This window comes from Musa acuminata, chromosome BXJ2-5, assembly GCF_036884655.1.
Source record: "Musa acuminata AAA Group cultivar baxijiao chromosome BXJ2-5, Cavendish_Baxijiao_AAA, whole genome shotgun sequence".
Classification (NCBI taxonomy): domain Eukaryota; kingdom Viridiplantae; phylum Streptophyta; class Magnoliopsida; order Zingiberales; family Musaceae; genus Musa; species Musa acuminata.
Window position 1 is genome coordinate 45,773,054 of NC_088342.1, and position 23,151 is coordinate 45,796,204.

The following is a 23,151-nucleotide window of genomic DNA, read 5'->3' on the forward strand; positions in this document are numbered from 1 at the left end:
CTATTAACAGACAAATATATCCTATCCACATTGTCATAATGAAATAGGTTTCTCAGACATTTGGTGATTAAATATACTTAAAAAGTTAAATATATTGAAAAATGAAACCTCATCCTTTTAAAGTTTGATTAAAAGCTTATACTGGAAGAAAAAATCAAACAAAAAAGAAAACATAAAATGGCATCTTTGTTGTGATGTTTTGTTCTAACTGAACAACATATGGTTGCAAATGCAGTAATAATTCCAATGATGTGAATACTGGCATTAATTCTATTCTTGGAACTCCTGATACTCTGAAATCTGTGTATCATATTTTTTATGCTTTATGGTCTCCTTCTATCACTGGTACACAACAAAAACACATCATAACATTCTTACAGATATTATTTAATGCCTTTGATTTATGGTTTTTTCTCTTTACTTAAGAATATACTCCTTGGACTTGGTCTTGGTTGCAGAATGTAAACCAATTGAAGCTACTCAAGTCAATGCAACCAGCATCAATCCAAGTTTTTGAGATTAAAGATGAAGTCCCAAATTCAACAATAGCCAGCAAGATACAAATAATGGATCTCTTTGAGGATACGAGATTCAGAGAACAAGCCAGTTAATAGAAGATGCCCTATTGTAGACAGACTCACTCCATCTCTGTCAGTAGAATTTCTTCATATACAACATGTCAAGGCAGATGGAGATTGTTTGTCTGATCTCACAGAATGCTGCATCCAATACTCTGTACATATATATATACATGTATATATATATCTATATATATATTTATTGGGTGCTAATCCACGAAAACCATGTGTAGGTTTTTCATTTTCTTGAAATAGAAAGCTGCTTCAATTATCGTTTTTAACCATATGGGTGTCATTGTACATGGATTGGCAGCTTGTCTGCCGATTGTCTGATATGCTGAGTATAGATTGCAGTGGAATCAAATTTATTGAGTTCCTAATGTAGCTTGATAGCCAATTATGAGAATGCATTTCTGTATTTTTCAGTAGTCATGAATGCAATGTACAATCACATTGCAGAAATCTGTGTTTCCACAAATGTCTATTTTGCAGAAATCTGCTGCTGTTATGATGTGGAAGGTCTTCTGGTGGCAAAAGAGACAACCCAGGCTTCAAAAGTTTTGTTGATACTTAAAGCCTTTTTGATTCGTTTCTTCAAGATTACTAGTAAAGAGAACATGATCCTGATGCTGTCTTTTATTTGGCCCAATGCAGCTACTCTTCCCTTTGTGTTGCTGAAGACCTGAAGACAAAGACAGGAGTGAGTAGAAACAGTTTATGCTGTCTGCCTACAGAATCTGGTATGTCCTTTTCCCTCAGTAAGATTGGAAACCACTTTTTGAGTCGGTTTTGTGGAGTTTTAGATAAAAACAACAAGGCATAGTAATTAGGAAGATATACACTTTGTTGCTGCTCCTTTGTTCCTGCATAATTTCTACCAATCTCCACATTGAGCATCAAAATCACACCTCACTAAACTTGCATTTGGGATTGAGCTTCTGTTAACGATCATTTCCTTTATCTCGATCGAGATGAAATTGAGGCGGCTTTGAAAATGATAGATAAGCCTCTGATTACTGTGTAAAAGTCACAATAAAAATTGAATTTTTCTTTGCTTTCATTGAGATTTGAACTCAAGACCTTCCGCTTACTAAACGGGTGCTCTAACCAACTGAGCTATGAAAGCAATCTTTATTTTTTTTTCTTTTTTTGAATATTTTAAATAAAGAAGTCACGATGTTTTGTGTGCATGTGTGATTTTGCGTCATGCTCTCGAAAATTTTTTATGTGCAAGTTATAGCATCAAAATTACTTCTAGTTTTAGTAAGATATATTTAGAGTGTCATAATAACCAAGGAATGTTAATATTATACTTAAGTGTTAGAAATAATAGCCAACCTCTGAAGTTGAATCAACATGACTCATTCCTTAAATGTTGTTTCTCGTTCTCTCCCTTGATAACAAACTCCTCTAGAGTCGAGGGATCCTATAAAATCATGTCCGGGGATAAATCCCTTTAATGTTTAAATCAATAGAGAGCTCAAGAGAATGAGTTTTAGTTCGGAGAGTTAGAGTTAAGTGCAAAGAGGTCCCTTTTATAGGTCCTAAGCAAAGGTATCAATATAGAATTTTTTTTTTTTATGTCTTGTCTAGTTATGCTCAAGTGACATTCCATGATGACTAGATAGACTACACAAGCCTAGGTGGTGCCACACCATCATAATACTAGTTGGGCTTTTATGGCCAACTAGGTGACATGTGTTGAGCTTCAATTGGTTTCTTAAGGTTGGATGGTGACATGTGTGAGTATAGATTGATTGTTAATTCTAGTCATATCATTCATCCTCTATTGTGCTTCATAGAAAAACTTTTCTATATTAAAGCATAATATCTAACTAAGAACTCGAAAATCATTACCTATATTAAGAAATGGTTAGGTAAAGACATATGAGATGTAAAAAATACAGTGATAAAGCATATCTTGAACTACTCGTGTAAGTAGCGTTAGTCAGAAGAGATACATGAGGGTTTCAAAATATGTTTAAATTATCTAAGTAGGAGATTGTCATAGCGTCGATGCATGTCGATGCATGCTAACTTGAACTACTTGTATAGGAAGTCTTGGTTGCAAAAATGAATGAGGGCATTATTGTATGTTGACTTAAACTATCCACATAGCAGGCATCAAATATTGGAGATATATAAAGGCATTCGGATATGCTGACTTGAACTACTTGTTGCTTAAAGGGTAATCAAGTGCATAAGACTTGTGAGGGCATCGACATGTGCAAACTTAAACAACTTATATATATAGTGTTAAATGCATAAAACATACGAGGACATTGAGGCATGCCAAAATAATAGCCCACATAGTGGTACTAGATACATGAGGTACATGAGAATAGTGTAAGTCTACTTGAAACTCCAACATGAGGGGTGTTAGATGCATGAGACATTCAAAGGTATCGAGACATGTTGACTTATACCACCCATGTAGAGGTGTTGGACATATGAGACAAATGAGAGCTTTGTGTCATACTACCTTGAAATTCTCGCATAAGAAGGATTAAATGCATGAGATGTGATGGTATTAAGATATACCGACTTGAGCTACTCATGTAGAGTGTCAAGACATGTTAGGGCATCATGTGATATCGACTTGAATTATCTAAATGTCAGACACGGGAGACATATAAGGATATCGAGGCATGATAACCTGAATTGCCCACATAGGGAGTATTGGAAGCAAGAGATACTCGAGGGTGCATCAATATGAACTACCCACATAGGGGTATGTCAAACACATGAAATGCATAATGGCGTTGGGGCATATTGCCTTAAACTACTCATGTAGAGGTTGTCAAAATTATGAGATGTTTGAGGGCATCAGAGTATTCCAACTTGAACCTCTTTGGTAGGTGGTGTCAAATGCATGAGGTGCATGAAGACATCAATGCATGCTAATTTGAACCACTTGCATGGGGGTTTTGGATGCATGATATAAAGAAGGCATCAAGGCATGTCTTCATCTATCCACACAAGGAGCATCAAATGCAAAAGTACATCGTGGCATGTTGACATAAACCACTCTCGTAGGTACTATCAAATGTATGAGACTTATGATGACCTGAAGCATATCGATTTAGACCATCAACATAGGGCTATCGAATGTATGAGGGCATTAGGGCATGCTAGGTTAAACCTCTTAGGTAGGAGTGTCCAACACAAGAGGTGCACAAGGGCATTGACACAAGTTAACTTAAGCTACACATGTATCTCAATGCCAATAATATAAGGTGCCTCATTCATATCAACTATTTTACAATTCTTAGTGAAATTTCTTTTGGTTTGGTACAATAAACTAAGATCACTAATGGGAAGCAAAATATTATCCAAACATAAGATCAATATAATAAACTTACTCCTACTGATCTTTAGATAAAAATATTAATCAAAAGTATTTTCCTTAAATTTGAAGGAAGTAATGGTATAAAAAAACTTTACATATTATTATCTGGAGATTTATTTAAGGTTATAAATTAATTTCCTAAATTTGCATACTAAATTTTATATTTCTTTTATTTTCTCTACGAATCATTATTTAGGTTAATTCATATAAATCTAGATTTCCATTCAGAAAAGTTATTTTTACATCCTAATCCTATATCCACGTGATACTCAAAATCATAATGAGTTACTAATATCATAATAATTCTTAATTAGTTTATTTAAAAAAATTTAAAAAATATCTCGTTATGATCGATACATTCTTTATGAGTAAAACCTTTAACCATAAGTCTAGTTATCATATTGTTCTATATTACTCTTTTAAGTCATGTTTATATAATAAACTCTTTTACAATTATTAGGCAATTCGACAAATTCTATTCTGGTTCATTTATTTCAACTCTTTTTTTATTGCATCGTATCATTTTATAGAATAATTGTTTTTTATAACTTATGAAAACAACGAGGAATCCCTTAGATTCTATATCATAATATGATTCTTGTAGATATACCATATATAATAAAAAATGATAAGTCTCTTTTCCCTTTGAAATATTCTAAAAAATGTTGGTGTTTATCAATATTATTAGCAATGACATCAACATCATGTGGGAGTTTATCAATATTATTTTATTATTCACCCTCATTAATTTTTTTAGTAATTTGAGGAACAATAATATTTCGAATATAAAATGATAAAGGAATATCAACATGTATTTCTTTAATATCAAAATTAAAATTTAAGATTTTCACTCTTATTGTTTTGTTATTTTCTAATAATCTTACATTACTAGATTTAATTATTCTCGTACTATGACTAAAGGAATAAAATTTATATCCCTTTGAATTTTTTGGATAAATAATAAAATATTCAAAAATAATCCTTGAATCTAAATTCATTTCATGTGAATTGAAGACCCTAATCTCTTTAAGATAATTATAAATATATAAATATCTTAAATTGAGTTTTCTACTAGTCCATAACTCAAAAGAAGTTGATGGAATTAACTTACTAGGAATCTTGTTTAAGATATACATAATCGTTCTTAGGGCTTCACCTCACATTAATTCAGGTATAGAAGAATAACTTATCATGCTCATAATCATATCCATAAGAGTACGATTTCGTCTTTCAACAATTCGTTCTATTCTGGCACATCTAGTAAAACATATTAAGTACAAATACCTCATTTTTCTAAGAATCTAATAAATAACTAGAATTATGATTGGGTTCATCATAACTACTATAAAACTTATCACCCCTATCAGATAATTTTGACCTTTCTATCTAATTATCTCTCGATTTTATTTATATACACCTAAATGTGTCAACAATACGAGACCTTACATGAATTAGATATATATAGTTATGTCTCAATTGATAATATATAAAGGTGATAAAATATCTTTCTCCACCAAAATAGAAAATATGAAGTGACTCATAGATGTAAGTATATATAGTCTTAAGGAGTTCAAGAAACTATGTTTCATTCTAATATTTCATTATAGGATCATTGTAAACTCAAGATTCATATTAACTCTGTATAGACCATCATATAGAAAAAATTATCTTTTATTGAATTATGATAAGTTTACCTCCGTCAAAAGAGAAACAATATCCTAACAATTTCAAATAAAAAACTTAAATTTTTAGAATTATGAAAATATAACATCATATGAATCGTCTCTGGGCATAGGCGATAAGTATCAATTACTATCGCTTTCGCTTTAAAATGATTTCCATAACGATAGTTCATAATATTTTAGTTCTTATATTAAAATAAATTTTTATTATTGATAATATAAGTTGAAGCATTAGGATCAATTCATTAAGTTTTAGAAAATAAATTTTATAATATTTGATTAGAAAGATATAAATGTTAGACTTACATCTTTCCTTTTCGAATCAAATCTTATAACCCATCTTCACGTGACCTTTCTTATCACAGAAGTAGCAGTTTACTATGAAGATTTTTTTATGGGTTTATATAGCATTTATAGACTCAGGTGATTTACGTTTTAACTTATTACCCATTCCTTAAGTCATACTCAAATTATTATGAGTCTTTCCTATTTTAATTTTAATTCTTTCTAAAGACATATACTAGCTAGTTTATTTAAGTTTCACCCATCCTTAATTTTATAATAGTAAATTTAAATGAGCGAAGAAATAAAATTAAGAATAGATTATATAAGAAAAAACTCATATATATTTATACATAATGTTCTTGAGCTTACAATTTTGTCAAGTATATTGATAATATAATCTTGAATTTCTCAAATACTTTCATACTGAATTTCAATTAGTACTTTCATTAATATGTCAACCAATAGTTTGTTAGTAAATTTAAATTGATCTTTAAATATTCTAGTGTGCTAATCATAAATTATAATGAACTCTAAATATTATTAGCAATTATCATAAAATTGAGTCTTTTATATATTTTTCGATCATTTATCTTAATTATTTATTTTATAAAACTTTTAGTAATTATGTATGTGATCTATTCAATGAGTTTGATCAAGGTCTAACACAATTTGTGTAAATTACATATGTTCAAGCCATTTATGATAATTTAATCCAAAAAAATATAAATATTAGAAAGAAGTATAAAAATATATTGATAAAAGTATGGCTATAAATAAATAATATTAATACTTTAAGTTTTTAAGTAAATATTGAAAGATCGATATCATCTCTATTTTACTTTTGGGTGAAATATTGATATATCTAGTATTCATACAAAATTATTTATAGAAGACTAATATCATCCCTATCGAATAATATTGTTACAATTAGGTTTACAACCCTAAACTGCAATGATATCCAAAATAGTATTATCCTATTCTATCACATAATTATTCAAAATAGATTCTCCTTTAAGATTATCTAAATCTCCTAATTATGTCTGTCATTATAAATATTATTTTTTTAATATAATTTAAGATTGATTTTTTAATATAATTTTATAAGTTAGGTCTATGCCACCTTGGTAGCTACAAGACTAATATAATAATTTAAAATATAATTTAAAATATCTTATAAATGATAAAATATTTATTGTAATTCATTTCTAATAAGTCTATTATTCTAAGCCACTTTAGTAATTATCAATTAAATAAAACTTAGGGATGTGAGCTACAAATAATATTCATCAAAATTTTTCAATCTAATTTATGTCAAAATAGTTTAATAATAATAAAAAATAATCATAATAAATTATCAAATATCAATCAGTATTAAAAAAACTCGTATAATAACTATAATCATGATAAATCATAAATCATACCTTTATGTGAAAAATAAGTATTATTTAATAATTTTAAAATATACATGTGAATAACCAAATAAACATATAAGAATAATAATTAGATTTTTATTATCACATGTAAAATTTTATCAATATCGAATGAGAAAACTATAAGAGAAAATCATAATTTATATTTTTTAAAATTCTATATATAACCTCTTAGACCAGTTAACTCTATTTAATTGGACAAGCCCAGGATTAGGCTATCCAAATTAGGCTAATAGATTTGGGCCAATCATCCACCCAATTACGCCCATCAAAATTAAAGTTGATTAAAGTCAAAATTTGATCAAGATTTGATTTTTTTTAAATTCGACAAAAACTTGATAGATCAATAAATCTAATTAAGTAGTCAAAATATAATTATGATCAAGATCAAAATATTTGATTAAAATAAATCAAATAAATTAATTTTATAATTGAGGACATAAATAAATCTTTTTAATTTCTAAAGGGTACAACTATAATTTTATACGGGATATTGAAAGAAATATCTAATTTTTGAATGATATAATTGGAAAATAAGATTTAAGGACACAAGTTAGAATTATTTTATTTATGATGGCTAAAAATATCTTTTTATTAAAAAACTCTAATTCTCATTCTATCGTCACTACGTTCCACCATGCCCATGCGCATGGGTCTTGTCGACGATGCATCGATCGTCTGCTTATGTGTCGCTCGCTGTGGCACGACCCTTCTCACGTGGTCGACCAGTGACCTCACTAGTCGTCGCATCATGCTGTTGCACCCACATGCGGTTGTGCGTCGTCACGCTGTGTTGTGTCGTCGTGCCCACACATGGTTGTCGACCACACCGCTGTCATGGTGCTTAGCGATGCTTATAAGTCCATCACGTAGTTGTTAGGTACTATGGCCTTTGGCATATGGTCGATGCCGATCGCGGCCAACAAATGCTACGGCGACGTTGCAATTGCTGTGCGCAGTGGCACTACTATAGTCGTCACATGCAATGGCGCTATTGCAACCGCCGCAAGGCTGCCATACCCTATGAGGCTTCTACTACATATGTAGCCGCTACTCGTAACTGGACTTTCGACCCCTGAAAGTCATCACCCTCAATAATACTTTCGTCGATAGTAAACTATCGACAGTGGTCCATCAATCAAACTCGAGAAACCTCACATCGCCGCAAGTATGCGACAGGACAGACTAGATAGAAAGCAAATTGACAACACAAACATATCGTTCAATGTAAATCAAAACCAAATAACATCTTTTCACAAGCAAAGAGTGCTAATAAATAAATCTAAATACAAAATCGATTTGAAATATTTTTACGTTCTAAAGTATTTGATTTCAAAACATGACTCTAATACCAATGATAAGTATAAAAACTATAATATGCTATTATTATGTAAAAAATCTTAATATTAGAAATTAAAATAAAATAACGATAAATCAAATATCAGTAAGTACGCTATCGTTAGATCCAAAAACTATAGTGAAGATCGTCTTCTTCTCTTTTTTTATTCTACATATAATCGTTATAAGCAATAGATTAAGGACAAAGGAGATATGGAAAAAGATCTATAATCTCTCACTCACTAGTTGGATTGATTCATCCTTAAAATATCTTATCATTTTACAGACAAGAATAGAAAAACTAAGATGAGTGATTAGGAAAATTCTTCCCATAAAATTTATCTACTAAGAAATCTTAATATAATCATATTTTCTTTCTATTGGTCATAACTATAATCAAAATCAATCATATTTATAACATATATTACTTATTTACGATCTACCTATATCTTCACACACAAGAGACACAGATTTTTTAACTTGAACTCTATGGCTAATGTGTCAAACGAGAGATGTGTGCGCATCACGTTCCTTTTTTTCTTCGTGATTTTGTGGCTTCTTAGGCTAGAGTTGGTGCATTCTCGAAACATTTCACTCTCGAAGAAAATGTAGGAGAAGATTTAGAGGAAGTTGAGGGTATCCCTCGGAGAACTTGAAGAAACCCTCCGTTCTTGCCTTTTCTTCAAAGATTTTCCATCAAACTAATATTCTTCTTCTCACATCACTCTTTATCATTTTTAAAAAAATATTCACCACCTTTAAATTAATCTCGGAGCTAAACATGACCGAAATCTGCACGGATGGGGAGATGACAAATTAAACCCCCAAGCATTGATTTAATTTGGTTTGGATAAGTTGGGTTTGACCAGTTTGACGAGGAAAGGGGTCAAAGTGGAGTGAATGAAACACCAAAGTCAGAGGCAACGGCATCAAAAGTTTCAAACAAAACTATGAATTTTCACAGACAAGATTTCTTTACACCAAAAACTTGTACCGCAACGAAGAACACAAGCATGATCGACACAATAGCGAGAATAAATTTATTGCAAATAAGATAGAAGAGGAACTTGAAATGTTTACATGTCAGAGGTGATGGTTGGTTTATTGAGAAAGATAGCATAACCAGAAGAGAACTACATAACCTCAATGACTGCCCGGCCGATGATCTTTCCATGGTTCAGATCATCGAATGCAGCGTTGGCTTCTTCGAATTTGCATTTCCTTGTAACTGTGTCACGAAGATTGAAGATTCCAGTTTCTGCAAGCTTGACCACCTGCGGAAGGTCTTGTCTGGCCCTTGCACCATATGAGCCAATTATTTTGACCTGCTCCAAAAAATCACAATTTCCATTAATCTGAGCCGAGTAATTGGTAAATCATAGTTGCTGGGAATGAAAAATGTAGATGCAGCGACAACAAATCATAGACTTAGCAACCTTCTCTTACTAAGCTAACAAACAAAGATATGAAAAGACTAGTGATAACATCAAAATAACAAGTTGTACAAAGATTATGTCTATTAATCGAGTGTTTGATGAAAACAGATGGAGATAACCAAATCTACCATAACATACATGTCAACTTAAAAGTCACATTGTATAGTCTAATTTATTATTGCTGAGTCAAAGTATGGCAATGCACTGTCACTTGTGAAATTCATGAACTGAACAGAAATTTGGAAGCTTAAATGAATCAACAGGCAAAATACATGGCTGGAAAAAGATATTCTCGTTGCTAATGATCTACAGAACTCTACATTCTGGAATAGGATTTCCAAACTGAACAAAAACTGTTTAACAGAGTGAGCAACACTGAGCAAACCTGACATAGTTCATTCAACAGTTTCAATGCCAATATATACTGACATGAAAGCCTGGAAGTTAAAAGTTGCAGCTCATCTAGAGATTAACACTTGGAAAGACTATTAAAAGAATTGCATGGTTAAGAAATACTAATTCTCTAGAAATTTGTAGTGTCAATACATGTACAGTTGCTTATATGGATAGTTGTCGTGTTGTCTGTTTGAAGGCAAATCAGGTTTTTTATTGCTCATCACTGGTGGAAAATTATCTTGCCTCAACAAATAGTAAAATGGTATCACACCATAGGAGTGTCCGACAGGCTTTCGTCGCTTTGGTGACATCAAGCAATATCTCATGTGTCCAATAAAAGATCTGGACATTGTCAAGAGTTCATGCATATTTTTTCAATTCCATTTATAGTATTTAGTTACTTGGGTCTGACATCTATTTACAAGCAATATAACATAATAAATCTTATTAAAACAGTCACAAGCAGTCCAATGTGCTACAATATGCACCATGCATGTACATTGTCACTGGACTTAAGCATGTGTTGCATAAAACTAACCGGCCTATTTACAAGTCCTGTAGCAGAAAAATACTGCATGAACCACTGATAATCGACATGAAAAGTGGTGATGCTAATTGTACTTGATATAACATATTGGACACTGATTATGTATTTCCTTTTTCCAACTTTTTAACGGTCTTCTGTCACTAATTTCTCTCCATGGAGAAAGTTCTGTTAAAGAAGCAGGTAGACTAACATTCAGATAATGAAAGTGGCCCATATATCTATTTACATAACAGATTGGAGAACTGTGGAGTCTTTGGTTGAACTTGAATTTCAAGATTTAAAACATTACCTGTCTGCGGACAAGACGAGTTATGTCTACCTCCCCTATTGCATTGGTGGCGGCAAGACCTATCATGACAGCTTTCCCTCCATCTCTTACACTTTTGGTGCATTGCATAAATGTCAGTGGTTTCCCCAGTGCCTCTACAGCCACATCAACACCCCTTCCTCCAGTTATTTCCTACCAAGAGTCAAAATTGATGCAATTATAGCAAGATCCAAGGGATAGGAGTTAGAGAATAGAGATAATGCAAAGTCGTCTAAAAAGAAAGGTACTTTGCTCTATTCAAAGCTTTCAAAACCTGCACATTAAATTTATAGTTAGTCAAATATGATATATCTATTATCAGCTATGTAATGTTGCAAAATACGGGAAATTATAATAATGCCAGAAAAGCTTGATTCTCATTTTAGAACAATACTGTAATTCAGTCAAATGACTACTATTGGTGGTATGAGGAGAGATAAGAGGAAGAATTTTAAAAACTTTTAACAGAAACTATAAATAAAGATTTCTCTTAACTTATTAGATATCTAAATGATGATAAAAGATCCATTTAGTTGATTCCAAATGGTTGCGACTACGCTTTTGTTGTAACTGTATTGTAATTCAGTCTCTTTTTTTTTCAGATGCATAAAAATATTGTCATGGTATATTTTGCACACAAACAGATAGATGGCAAATAAAATCACAACCAGAGAAAGAGTGAATTTCTTTAGTGTTCAACCGAGTTATTAATATATCATGTTATATGCTGACTATTCAAAATTCTGTGATTGCTATAAACGCTATTTTTATTATATGCTTACTGCTCTATTCACGTTTGCATTTGATCAATATAGACACACAAAAGTCTTCTATTGTAGACACATCTTCCATTAATATTATTAGTCAGGCAGATGAGTCTGTTTCTAAATAATTTAGCATCAAAAGCAACAAAGAAACATTATTTTCAAGTCATCTTCATAAACCAGGAACAGATAAGAATGAGGATATTAAAATATCTACCTTGATCTTGTCGACAACATCTTCGTTTAATCCATTTATGGTGTGTGTAGCACCAAGAATTTTGGCATTCTGAAGTTTCTCGTCAAGAACATCCACTGCAATGATCTCAGCAGCACCAAATGCCTTCGCTATCTGCAAACAACTGAAGCAGATAACTTAATCAAAATGATGCAACCACCAAACATAGGCATTAACAATATACATAAATGTGCATTACAAGTAAGAAATAGATACTATGTCTTATAAGTAGTGACATTGAATAAGAAATATAACTATAAGCAAGTTCAGAAAGCGTCCTCTTTTTTCTTTTGTGATAATAAGCATCATTAAATATTGAACAAAATCATTTTAATATTTAAATAAGCGTACAATTCTACTTTGCGGCTCTACAAAATATTTCAATCAAAGATGCAAGGTAGAAGTAACAAATATTTCACTTTATCATATTTAATATTCATGTGAATCATTTTTTACCTGCAGGATTCATAACAAGGCAGTACAGACTAAAGAGTCCATAACTTCACATGGCTTTGTATACTGATCACATCTATTAGAGGGGAAAATGTTTTCTAGTTTGTACCATTATAATCACAAGTTGATGAGCTACTAGGATGGGAATAAACTGACATATGCCTCCGATAGCAGATATAACAAAACACTACAAACAACTCAGATATTAGAGACAAGCATGCATAATTATCTCCACTTCGAAATGCATGGACCGCATTCCAGTGGACACAACAATTGTGATTTCAGAGCATCACCTGGATCCGACACCACCAACTCCAATAACCGCAACTGAATCACCCGCTCGCATTTCAGCTGCATGCCTCATAGCACCATATGCAGTAAAAACAGCACACCCTAATATTGCTGATTCTGTGTATGGAAGTGAATTGGGAAGAACAGCCAATGCATTGGCTGGTACAACACAATATTCAGCCATTCCACCCATGCTGTACATATACACTGGCTTCCCTATATAAAACAACAAACATTCAGACATAACAGAGGAAGTATATTTTATTACATGATTACCACATGAAGTAGATTCATCTGTCACGAGAACATCTTTTTTCTCTTATATTTCTTAAAGATGGAATGTAAAGAACCACATGTGATCATGAAAAATACTGTTTTTCGGCATGATTTACTGCATAAATGACATATGCAAATTGCTAAATGAAAACTAAAAGTTAATGTTGTATGCTTTGAAGTGCAAAGAGTTATCTTTGAGGTTTGAATAAGCTAACAAAAGGGAAGTAATGCTAAATGTGGAATAGTACCATTGCTGCGAAGATATAGTCGTGTTTCGCCATCATAAAGAGTTCCTTTTGCACGATTGTAAGCAAAGAAAGCCTCACAAAGGTCCTCCTGACCCTGTTATTATATTCAAACTATAATTACAAAATAGGACACCTACTCGGGGCTCACTAGAACCCAACAACTTAAGGAAAAGCCATCAAACACAACACAAGCATAGAAGCTGAAATTTTCTACCTTCACACAGAAGAAACAATTACCACAGGGCATTATAAAAGCTCCAACAACATGACTTCCAACTGGAAACCTGAAAATCTTGACAGATTGTAACTTTCTGAAGCAAGTAAAAAAAAATTTATGTACATTGACAACCAAAAGATTTCCTCCATGTACATCTACCTCTTTATAATCCCACTGTCAGTATGTGCACCATGCTCAACTACCTCCCCAGTTATTTCATGTCCGACAACACAAGGACTTGAGAAAGGAAGTTCACCTTTCAAGACATGAAGATCGGAGTGACAGACTCCACATGCTGAAAATAAAAGCATTAAGCTCATTTAAACTACAATTTAGGTTACATAATAAAGCCAGCTGCACAAAAGTTTAGTCACAAAAAAGGTCAAAATAAGGAATTGAACAGAGAGCAAGTACAGTTTCATAAATGAAAATAAAAACTAGAAAGGCACATATTACTAAGCATAAACCACATAATTGCATAATTAAGCACCACCAAACTATAAAGGCAAAAATTACTAATTTGTGAAATTTTAATAAATCTCATGCAATTGAAATACTTAATCATCTATAATTGGTGTTACTTTGACCTACATTTTCTTAACTTGCATGAGTAAAAACTGAAGCAACCGATACATCTATCCAAGTGAAAAAGACAGACTCTAAAGAGGATGCCATTTCAAGAATTCTTCAGATTGGAGGATGTCAATATTTACAATCTCGGAATTAGATGAAATATCAATGTTTCTGATGCATATGGTCAACAATAGTACTCAATCTCCAGATACAAGTATAGCTTGCTCTCTAGCCACATGAAAACCCCCCACAATCAAGGAATAGGAATGAGATGACTTATTTATAACCTTAATATGTGAATAAACAGTCTTTGCAGAAACACTTGTATGCACACAAACTAAAACTTGGCAAGGTTGCTTAACAAAGCTGCAGTCAATGAAGGTGGAGCATGACATGACACAGAAAAAGATAGGAACACAGAACCTGGGAAGCTTTTCAGTTCACTGAACTCTCATGTAGAGACTATAAGCAAAATGGACCAAAGTAATCACTGCTTAAAGAAAACAAAAGTTTTTAGAACAAAACTTTGGAGGATTGAAAGGCAAATGCAAATAAAATAGCATACCAAATCAAGACAAGGAATATGATTATGTCTCAGCGACGATATAAAAATTAAGGTTTGGTGATACCATAGATAATAATCCGAAGATTACAGTATAAATTAAGGGATTATATGATAAAAATAATATGTTGAATGAGGAACTGGACTCGAATCCTTAAGTCATGGTTAAATATGTAACTTTCTTTTCTGTCTTATAATGGTACGTAGTCAATGAGCAATACAGCTAAGAGAGTTCAGATGCCCTGATGGACTTAAAGCTGATAATATTATCAGATCAATACTATGAGATAAGCTCATAACGTTCCAATGTCAACCTATTGATTTAAGAGAGATCATGGAAAAGAAGAAAAAGCAAAGCAAACAAGATCACCTATTTCAGTTCAAAAAGTAAATTTAGTTCCTTTATAGTTTAAAATGAAATACTTTTATTTGTAAATAACTATGTATCCTTTGATAGAGAATAAGATAAAAGAAAATATGATACTAACATATGCTCAAGAGATAACAGAAAAGGATCCAAAAGAAAATTTTAATAAAAAATTTAAATACTCTGAACCAAACTAAACATATGATATTTTATCAATAATGATGATCTATATAACCGATCGCAAATAGTTGAGACTCAAGCTACTGTTGTTGTACATGAATATCGAATTAACCGATTGAAAGATACCCTCGAAATAGATCGACAGAGACATTAAGAACAGCAAACATGACCTAAGGGGGGAAGCAAACGCAAAGACAGATCGAAATCGAAGGATCCATCCTTGACCTTTGGTCTTGATGAGGAGCTCGCCGGCCTTGGGTTTGGGCATATGAAACTCCTCGATGGTGAGGGGCCGATTGGGCTCCCAGAAGACGGTCCCCCGCATGAAGGACGGCCCGCCCGTGACGTGGTATCCGGCGGCCGCGATGCCGTCCACGCCGGAGGCGCCGCCGCCGGAGATCCATCGCCGGGGGAAAACGCAAGGCTTGGCGGCGCGCCGAAGAATAGAGCGCGAGATGGCGGCAGCGAAGAACACCATCTTAGAAGGAAAGATAGGGACAGATTGCGACGGTGCGTGGAACTTCAGCTTAACGGTGGTGAGTGCGAAGGCAATTCGTCTTACCTTGACCGACGGTGACCCAACCTTCTGGTATGGCACATCACTGCATTGACTCGGGCTTAGTCTTGCATACTCTACTAGTGTTTGTTGGGTGCGTTACTTTGGCGGTGAGAGTTGGTATCAGGTCACCGCGTTGCCGGCCAAGGCGATCCGATAATGTCCGAGCTGGAGAAAACGATTACGTGTGCAGTTACGTAACTGGGTCGTATGACTGGGATCATTGAACTCACTATATATATATAAATGTTTAGATTAACAACAGGAAGCGTCGATATGTCCGAGTGGTTAAGGAGACAGATTCGAAATCTGTTGGGCTTTGCCTGCGCAGGTTCGAATCCTGCTGTCGACGTTGCATTTTTATTGATCTATCTATGTCAAAGAACACAACTTGAACTGATTTTTTCCCCTTTTTTTGTCAAATATTCATAAATTTAAACTACCTGAAATGATATTTTTAATTGTTTTCAAATATTCATAAACAATAACTTCTTAGATAATTTACTCAAAAAATACTCATAATTGATTTTTAGTTGGGAGGAATTTACTATGGTTCGAATCCTACTATTTATGTCAAATAACACAACTTGAAATGATTTTTTTATTTTTTTTCAAATATTCAGAAACAATAACTTAATAGACAATTTACTCAAAAAAAAATACTCATAATTGAATTTTTATTTGGGAGGAATTTACTAGGGTGCCCCTAAGATAAGTATGTCTTTGTCCTTTAAGGATTATTACACGATTTAAGTGTGAAATTATCCAAATTCAACTTAGAAATTCTTGAAAGCATCTGAAATAGAACAACCAATGAAATCTTGGAACTCAGAGTTATGCCCTAAAGTAATAATTTGATGGAAGCCACAATAGTGTGAAATCCATCCAAATCAATGCAAGGAAGCAAATGAAACACACATTATTTATTTGCAAATGAATTCAGCTCTTAAATAAACACAATCAATGCTGCAGGTGACAGTCAATCGAAACATAAACACACAGTGTATTTTCCCAGCACACTTCTTCTCTCTAAGCTGCATGCTAGCTTTTGTGGTCAAGAAGGTGCTACAGTACGTTGCTCGGACATTCCCTTCTCGCTCGTATAAGGCTCACTACGAGAGGCTTCATTGATCCCCGCACCCTTCTCGATCACCTCATGGACTGATGGGGCCGCTGGTTGTTGACTATGGGATCCGGGAACGACAGTCTTGTGGACATGCACACGGTCCACTACGTCCACAGCCTCACGTTGGCCGGCCATCTTCTTCCTCCTCCAGCTGGTGCAGCAGCAACACGCGACCCCTGCGAGGATCGCGAGAAGGAAAAGGACGACGATGGAGACCAACACGGTGCCGATGAAATGGAGGTTCAGGAACGGGAGCCCGAACGACAGTTTAGGTATGTGCGGTTTCGGCAGATCCGGGAGTGGAGGAAGTTTGGGTATTGGAGGCAAGTTCACCGGTGGCAGTTTGGGTATTGGAGGCAAGTTCACCGGTGGTAGTTTGGGTATTGGAGGCAAGTTCACCGGTGGCAGTTTGGGGATCGGCACCGGTGGCAGAATTGGTGGCAGTTTCCAGAGCCGTCGTCGCGGTGAAACTCCAAGCATCTTGCGAGCTCCTCGCCGTGGCATTGTGCTGCAAGAGACGGAGATTATAGCGATTTTGTTATTGAACTATGAATCGATATATACGTATATATATAGACGTATGTACAAGATTTAAATAATAAATGTTGCCTAATTCAAGGTAATATATCATATTCAGACTATATATATATATATATATATATATATATATATATATATATATATATATATATATATATATATACAGTGGTAGAAAATCTTGAATAGGTAATTGTTGGTAGAGCAATATGTGTCAATCGATTATGAGAAAAAAGAAATCCTTCATTTAATTCGCCAAATTTGTCCAATGCATTTGGTGGCATTCTGAACTCTCCGGAGGATGAATGTTCGAGATGTTCAACTTGCGTAGATAAATAGTATCTTTTCAAGTTACCTCATATAAACATTTGTAATTTGAGAGCGTGATTGCATAGATAATCTAACCTAAATGATTTCTTTTTTTACTAATGATACGATAATTGATTTCAATATGTCTTATCCCGATAGGGTCAAGCTGCCTAATTATCATAATATAACTTGGAAAACCCTAAGTTATTAACCAATAAATTTTAAAAGATATCTCAATCGCGTAATGATTATCGAAAACTAATTAATTATTTTGAGGAATAAAAAATAATTAATTGTTTTTTTTTATCTTTGGAGGCAATCAAAAAGGTTTGAAAATTCTTTAATTAGGATTATAATGATATGATCGATACCTTCATGATTACAGGGTTGACACTTTAGTATTAGTTTGATTATACTTCGATGACAATGGTTGACATCTCAATATTATATTCATAGTACTTTTATCATATGTGATTGATAATGCTTCGTAGATGTTACTTACTACGCTTCTCGAATTTAATATAACACAATTCCACTTAAATAGAAAAATATATAAAATTATCTCCGACATTAATACACATTTGCAAATATAATGGTTCCAGAGCCATACTATTAATAGTCGTGTTCCAAAATACAAAAATAAAAAAGCTCTCAGAGAATATATGCTTATGGTTTTACATTCTCAACTCAAAAATAAAAAGCATCTTAACTTTTAAGTTAGTATAAGCATTGGAGGGACTTTATTAAGCAATATAGTTTTATAGAATTCGATATCCTTTGGATTTAATATAGTCTCATAGTAATTTTTTTAAAAAGTCATATAAAACTTCAAATACTTGAAGCTATTATAAATTCACAAAGATATTTGTTTAGTCAACAAACCAAATTCTCCCTAGTCAATTATAATTGATTGATGGAACCATATAAACTTTTTCATCAATTTACTAAGAAAATTATTTTGAATATCAAGTTACTGAAGAGATCATAAACTTAAATCTTCAATCCAATCATAAACTTAAAACAACCTAAAATGATTTCTCTATTTATTTATTTATATATTATTATTTTATAAAGGGTACATGATGAAAATGGGATTAGGACCTAACACCTTCCTTACCTTACGATTTTTATTAACTAAACTAGATAGCACCTTAAAAAAAATTAATATTTATTATTCTTGTTTTAACATTTGCAACTTTCATTGTTTCCTTAAATCTCTTGTTAACATATGGCATTGTCATGTTTATTCTTGATGATGAATGGGGGGGGGGGATCAATGTGCCTCCCTTCTTCCTTTGGCCAAATATGTTATGAAGCTCATGATCTAAAAACATAGGTTCATGGATACTTATCTTTATATACACCATTTAATACAATCTCAAGTTGACCTAATTAATTATTTTTTAAAGATAAAAATATTTTTATTATATTAAATGACATTTACATTAGACTGGAACCCTCATACAATAAATAATACACTAATGAACTCAGATGTCTCATCAATAATAATAATAATAATAATAATAACATATTACTTATTTATAAATGAATACAGTTCTTAAATAATCACAATACACACACAGCAGATAACAATGAATGGAAGTGTAAACAGGCACACAATCAAATAAGCACACGTATTCAACGATCATGCATGGTTCTCAGAGCTTTGGCGACCATTTCTGTTGTCTGCTAGCCTTTGTGCTAAAGAAGGTGGTGGCGACTTGTCACAGAAGGGCCAGCGCCGCCGGTCCTGCTGCTCGAACGTTGTTTCCCTGATGCAGGCTCACTAAGTGAGGCCTCACCGGTCACCGTGCCCTTCTTGAACACCTCATGGACTTTGATATCTTCGTCGATCGACAGGGTCGCCAGTTGTTGGCCATGGGGTCCTGGAACGACAGTCTCGTGGACATGCGCATAGTCCTCCACGTCCACGGCTTCGCGTTTGGCGGCCATCTTCTTCTTTCTCTTCTTGATGCAGCAAAACAGTGCCGCCGCGAGGAATGCGAGGAGGAGAAGGCCGCCGAGGGAGGCGAACACGACGATGATAACGGTGTGGTTTGGGCTTGGTGGCGGAGGCGCCAGTGGTGGAGGACGGACGGGTGCCGGAGGCGGCTGCAGCGGTGGCAGGTTCGGCGGAGGCGGGGCCATCTTTCTTGGCGGTGGTGGTGGCGCTTGCTTCGGAGGTGGGGGTGGCGGGGGGCTGCGGCGAGTTGGTGGCGGTGGCGCTTTCTTCGGAGGTGGGGGTGGCGGTGGTCTACGGCGAGGTGGTGGCGGTGGTGCTTGCTTCGAAGGTGAGGGTGGTGGGGGGCTCCGGCGATTCGGTGGCGGTGGTATGGTCGGGGAAACCTTTGGAGGAGGTGGCGCAAATGGACGCGGTGGCACTCGAGGCGGGAGGAAGGCCATTATGTTTGAAGAGACTCGAGGACAACTGTGGAGGGGATGGAGAGAGAGGATGGGGTGTGTGGGTATTTGTAGCATCGATCGAGAGGTAACAGAAGAAGAGGGCCCCATTGGGCAGTAGGTTCTCAAAAAACTTGACTCTCATGCTAAGGCTTTGCAAGGGTGGCTTGCAAACAACTGTTGCTTAGGTTGAGCATTCTTGGCCCTTTGTGTCCTTCGACATGAACTGGCTGCCATCTTGAGCATGCTCTTTTGCTTAGGAACCCCAGAACAAGATTTAGAGCTTAAGGGTGTTAACACAAGATAAAAAAAGGAAGTAAGAACAGACACTGCATTATACAACTTGAGGTACAGTGGGGAAGCTGTGCTTGTCATATAGGCTCTGGGGACTGCTTATGATCTGTTGTTTTTATGGGAGAACATCTTCTTCATATTAATTCATTTCTTGTATTTTATATGTTAGCTACTGGTGACTTATCACCAGTTTTGATTCCTGGGAAGGTCTTTTTCTCAGAATAATCTATAGCTAGCGATGGGGAAGAAGGGCCATTATCATGCGTGAAACATAATTTTGCTCAGCCAGTTTTCAAGCACCTACACTTATCATTTCCTCGACTCCAAGATTGTCTGACAGATACTGGAGAACACAATGCTTGCTTCACAGTCCATGTACTGTCCAATCATCACGTGCAACGGGAGTTCATTGCACATATCTGATGTACTTAACTATGCTCAGCTTGTGCACTGATGTGCAGCAGCAGCAGCAGCAGCAATATCCAAATGGAAATTTATTCTGGATGCATAAGTACATTAAATTCCTAATAAAAGATGTGGAAGAGCATGTGTGCTTATGCAATTCACGTTCCTGCTGTCAGCATTTGGAAGCCACCGTTGCAAAGCCGTAGGATGGGAGTGAAGTCTTTTGCAAACCTATTGCCCAATTGCCACCTCTTCTCGATCGATGCTACAAATACCCACACCCCCCATCCTCTCTCTCCATCCCCTCCACAGTTGTCCTCGAGTCTCTTCAAACATAATGGCCTTCCTCCCGCCTCGAATGCCACCGCGTCCATTTGCGCCACCTCCTCCAAAGGTATCCCCGACCATACCACCGCCACCGAATCGCCGGAGCCCCCCACCACCCTCGCCATCGAAGCAAGCACCACCTCCCCCACCACGCGGCAGACTCCCGCCACCGCCACCAACTCGCCGCAGCCCCCCGCCACCCCCACCTCCGAAGCAAGCGCCGCCACCACCACCAAGAAAGATGGCCCCGCCTCCGCCGAAGCTGCCACCGCTACAGCCGCCTCCCACACCCGTCCGTCCTCCACCACCGGTGCCTCCGCCACCAAGCCCAAACCACACCGTTATCATCGTCGTGTTCGCCTCCCTCGGCGGCCTTCTTCTCCTCGCTTTCCTCGCGGCGGCACTGTTTTGCTGCATCAAGAAGAGAAAGAAGAAGATGGCCGCCAAAAGCGAAGCCGTGGACGTGGAGGACCATGTGCATGTCCACGAGACTGCCGTTCCAGGACCCCATGGCCAACAACTGGCGACCCTGTCGATCGACGAAGATATCAAAGTCCATGAGGTGTTCAAGAAGGGCACGGTGACCGGTGAAGCCTCACTTAGTGAGCCTGCATCAGGGAAACAACGTTCGAGCAGCAGGACCGGCGGCGCTGGCCCTTCTGTGACAAGTCGCCACCACCTTCTTTAGCACAAAGGCTAGCAGACAACAGAAATGGTCGCCAAAGCTCTGAGAATCATGCATGATTGTTGAATAAGTGTGCTTATTTGCTCGCCTGCCTGTTTACACCTCCATTCATTGTCATCTGTTGTGTGTGTATTGTGATTATTTAAGAGCTGTATTCATTTGGAAATAAGTAATTCGATCCTCATATTCAATTTGGATGACTTTTACATTCTTGTGGCTACCATCAAGTGATTCATTTAGGGCATGACTTCGAGTCACGATATTGGTTTTGGATGGTCGTAGTTGCAGAACCTGCATATAACTTTAATTAAGAGGTGGCGTATTGACTGTGGTCATTGGATCATTTAGAATGAGCATCACAATACCATATTCTTCATGTGTTAAACATAGAATAAAAGGAGGGGATATATATATAATATATATATATATACAAGATGGTTCCACTATATTCTCTAAGACTAAACTAAATAAGACCAAAAACACTACTCTCTCAGTCAACTTAAAGTTTCAATTTCTTTTCTTCCTATTAACCTTAAGAGAAAATTTATATACCTTTATCGTTGAGCTAATTATATATTACCTTATGTAATTAGTTACCTTTAGCATATCAATCTATACACTTTCAAAAGTTATAATACGAGCTATATATTTATGAAAATAAAGTATTTAATCTTGTTTCTCCTTATACTATTGACTCTATTGATCGAAATATCATATATGCTTAGCGATAAACCGAAGTGAGGCATAATCAACATATGTTTGATCGAAATATCATATATCTTGTTTTTCCTTATCTTTTGCCTTCTCCTCCCCTACCTTTACCTCTTCCACCTCTACCTTCATCTCCTCTTCTCCTTATCCTCTCTACTCCCTCCTACTATTATTCTCTTCATTGTCTTCTCTATCTCTATTCTCACCTTTGCTTCATGAGATTTATCGAAAATTAATCTTGTTATAATAAAAAATGAACTGAAATGCACTCGATCATAAATACGATC

At 35.2% G+C, this 23,151-nt stretch overlaps 3 protein-coding genes and 2 non-coding genes across 6 annotated transcripts; 2 read left to right on the forward strand and 3 right to left on the reverse strand.

Annotated features, from left to right (window-relative positions):
• Positions 1-1,630: 1,630 nt before the first annotated feature.
• Positions 1,631-1,704, reverse strand: TRNAT-AGU (transfer RNA threonine (anticodon AGU)). Its single transcript has one exon. It is a non-coding gene; the product is annotated as a tRNA-Thr (tRNA).
• A 7,972-nt stretch (positions 1,705-9,676) lies between these two features.
• Positions 9,677-16,049, reverse strand: LOC103986389 (uncharacterized). Of its 2 annotated transcripts, none has more exons than XM_009404389.3 (8): positions 15,740-16,049; positions 13,992-14,127; positions 13,830-13,899; positions 13,616-13,709; positions 13,094-13,307; positions 12,330-12,471; positions 11,331-11,501; positions 9,677-9,987 (listed from the first exon to the last, which is right to left on the reverse strand). In XM_009404389.3, the coding sequence occupies exons 1-8, from the start codon at positions 15,990-15,992 to the stop codon at positions 9,796-9,798; spliced, it is 1,272 nt and encodes a 423-aa protein (XP_009402664.2). In that variant the 5' UTR covers positions 15,993-16,049; the 3' UTR covers positions 9,677-9,795. The 2 variants fall into 2 exon arrangements, with proteins under 2 accessions (XP_009402664.2, XP_064966000.1); XM_065109928.1 differs by having other exon boundaries at positions 14,089-14,127; positions 15,740-16,029.
• Positions 16,050-16,340: 291 nt separating this feature from the next.
• On the forward strand, positions 16,341-16,422 carry TRNAS-CGA (transfer RNA serine (anticodon CGA)). The gene has a single exon. It is a non-coding gene; the product is annotated as a tRNA-Ser (tRNA).
• A 3,096-nt stretch (positions 16,423-19,518) lies between these two features.
• Positions 19,519-20,468, reverse strand: LOC103986519 (protein TRACHEARY ELEMENT DIFFERENTIATION-RELATED 7A-like). The gene has a single exon (XM_009404537.3). The coding sequence runs from the start codon at positions 20,443-20,445 to the stop codon at positions 19,744-19,746; it is 702 nt and encodes a 233-aa protein (XP_009402812.2). The 5' UTR covers positions 20,446-20,468; the 3' UTR covers positions 19,519-19,743.
• A 991-nt stretch (positions 20,469-21,459) lies between these two features.
• On the forward strand, positions 21,460-22,326 carry LOC103986387 (protein TRACHEARY ELEMENT DIFFERENTIATION-RELATED 7A-like). Its single transcript, XM_009404387.3, has one exon. It carries the CDS (start codon positions 21,479-21,481, stop codon positions 22,154-22,156), a length of 678 nt encoding a protein of 225 aa, XP_009402662.2. The 5' UTR covers positions 21,460-21,478; the 3' UTR covers positions 22,157-22,326.
• Positions 22,327-23,151: the final 825 nt, after the last annotated feature.

Coding starts and splice junctions, on each gene's coding strand:
- LOC103986389 (XM_009404389.3), bottom strand. CDS start 15,992: ATGGTGTTCTTCGCTGCCGCCATCTCGCGCTCTATTCTTCGGCGCGCC. Junction 14,128..15,739: donor GCTCCTCATCAAGACCAAAG/GTCAAGGATGGA, acceptor TTTTATTTTCAG/CATGTGGAGTCTGTCACTCC. Junction 13,710..13,829: donor ATTGTTTCTTCTGTGTGAAG/GTAGAAAATTTC, acceptor ATATAATAACAG/GGTCAGGAGGACCTTTGTGA.
- LOC103986519 (XM_009404537.3), bottom strand. CDS start 20,445: ATGGCCTTCCTCCCGCCTCGAGTGCCACCGCGTCCATTTGCGCCACCT.
- LOC103986387 (XM_009404387.3), top strand. CDS start 21,479: ATGGCCTTCCTCCCGCCTCGAATGCCACCGCGTCCATTTGCGCCACCT.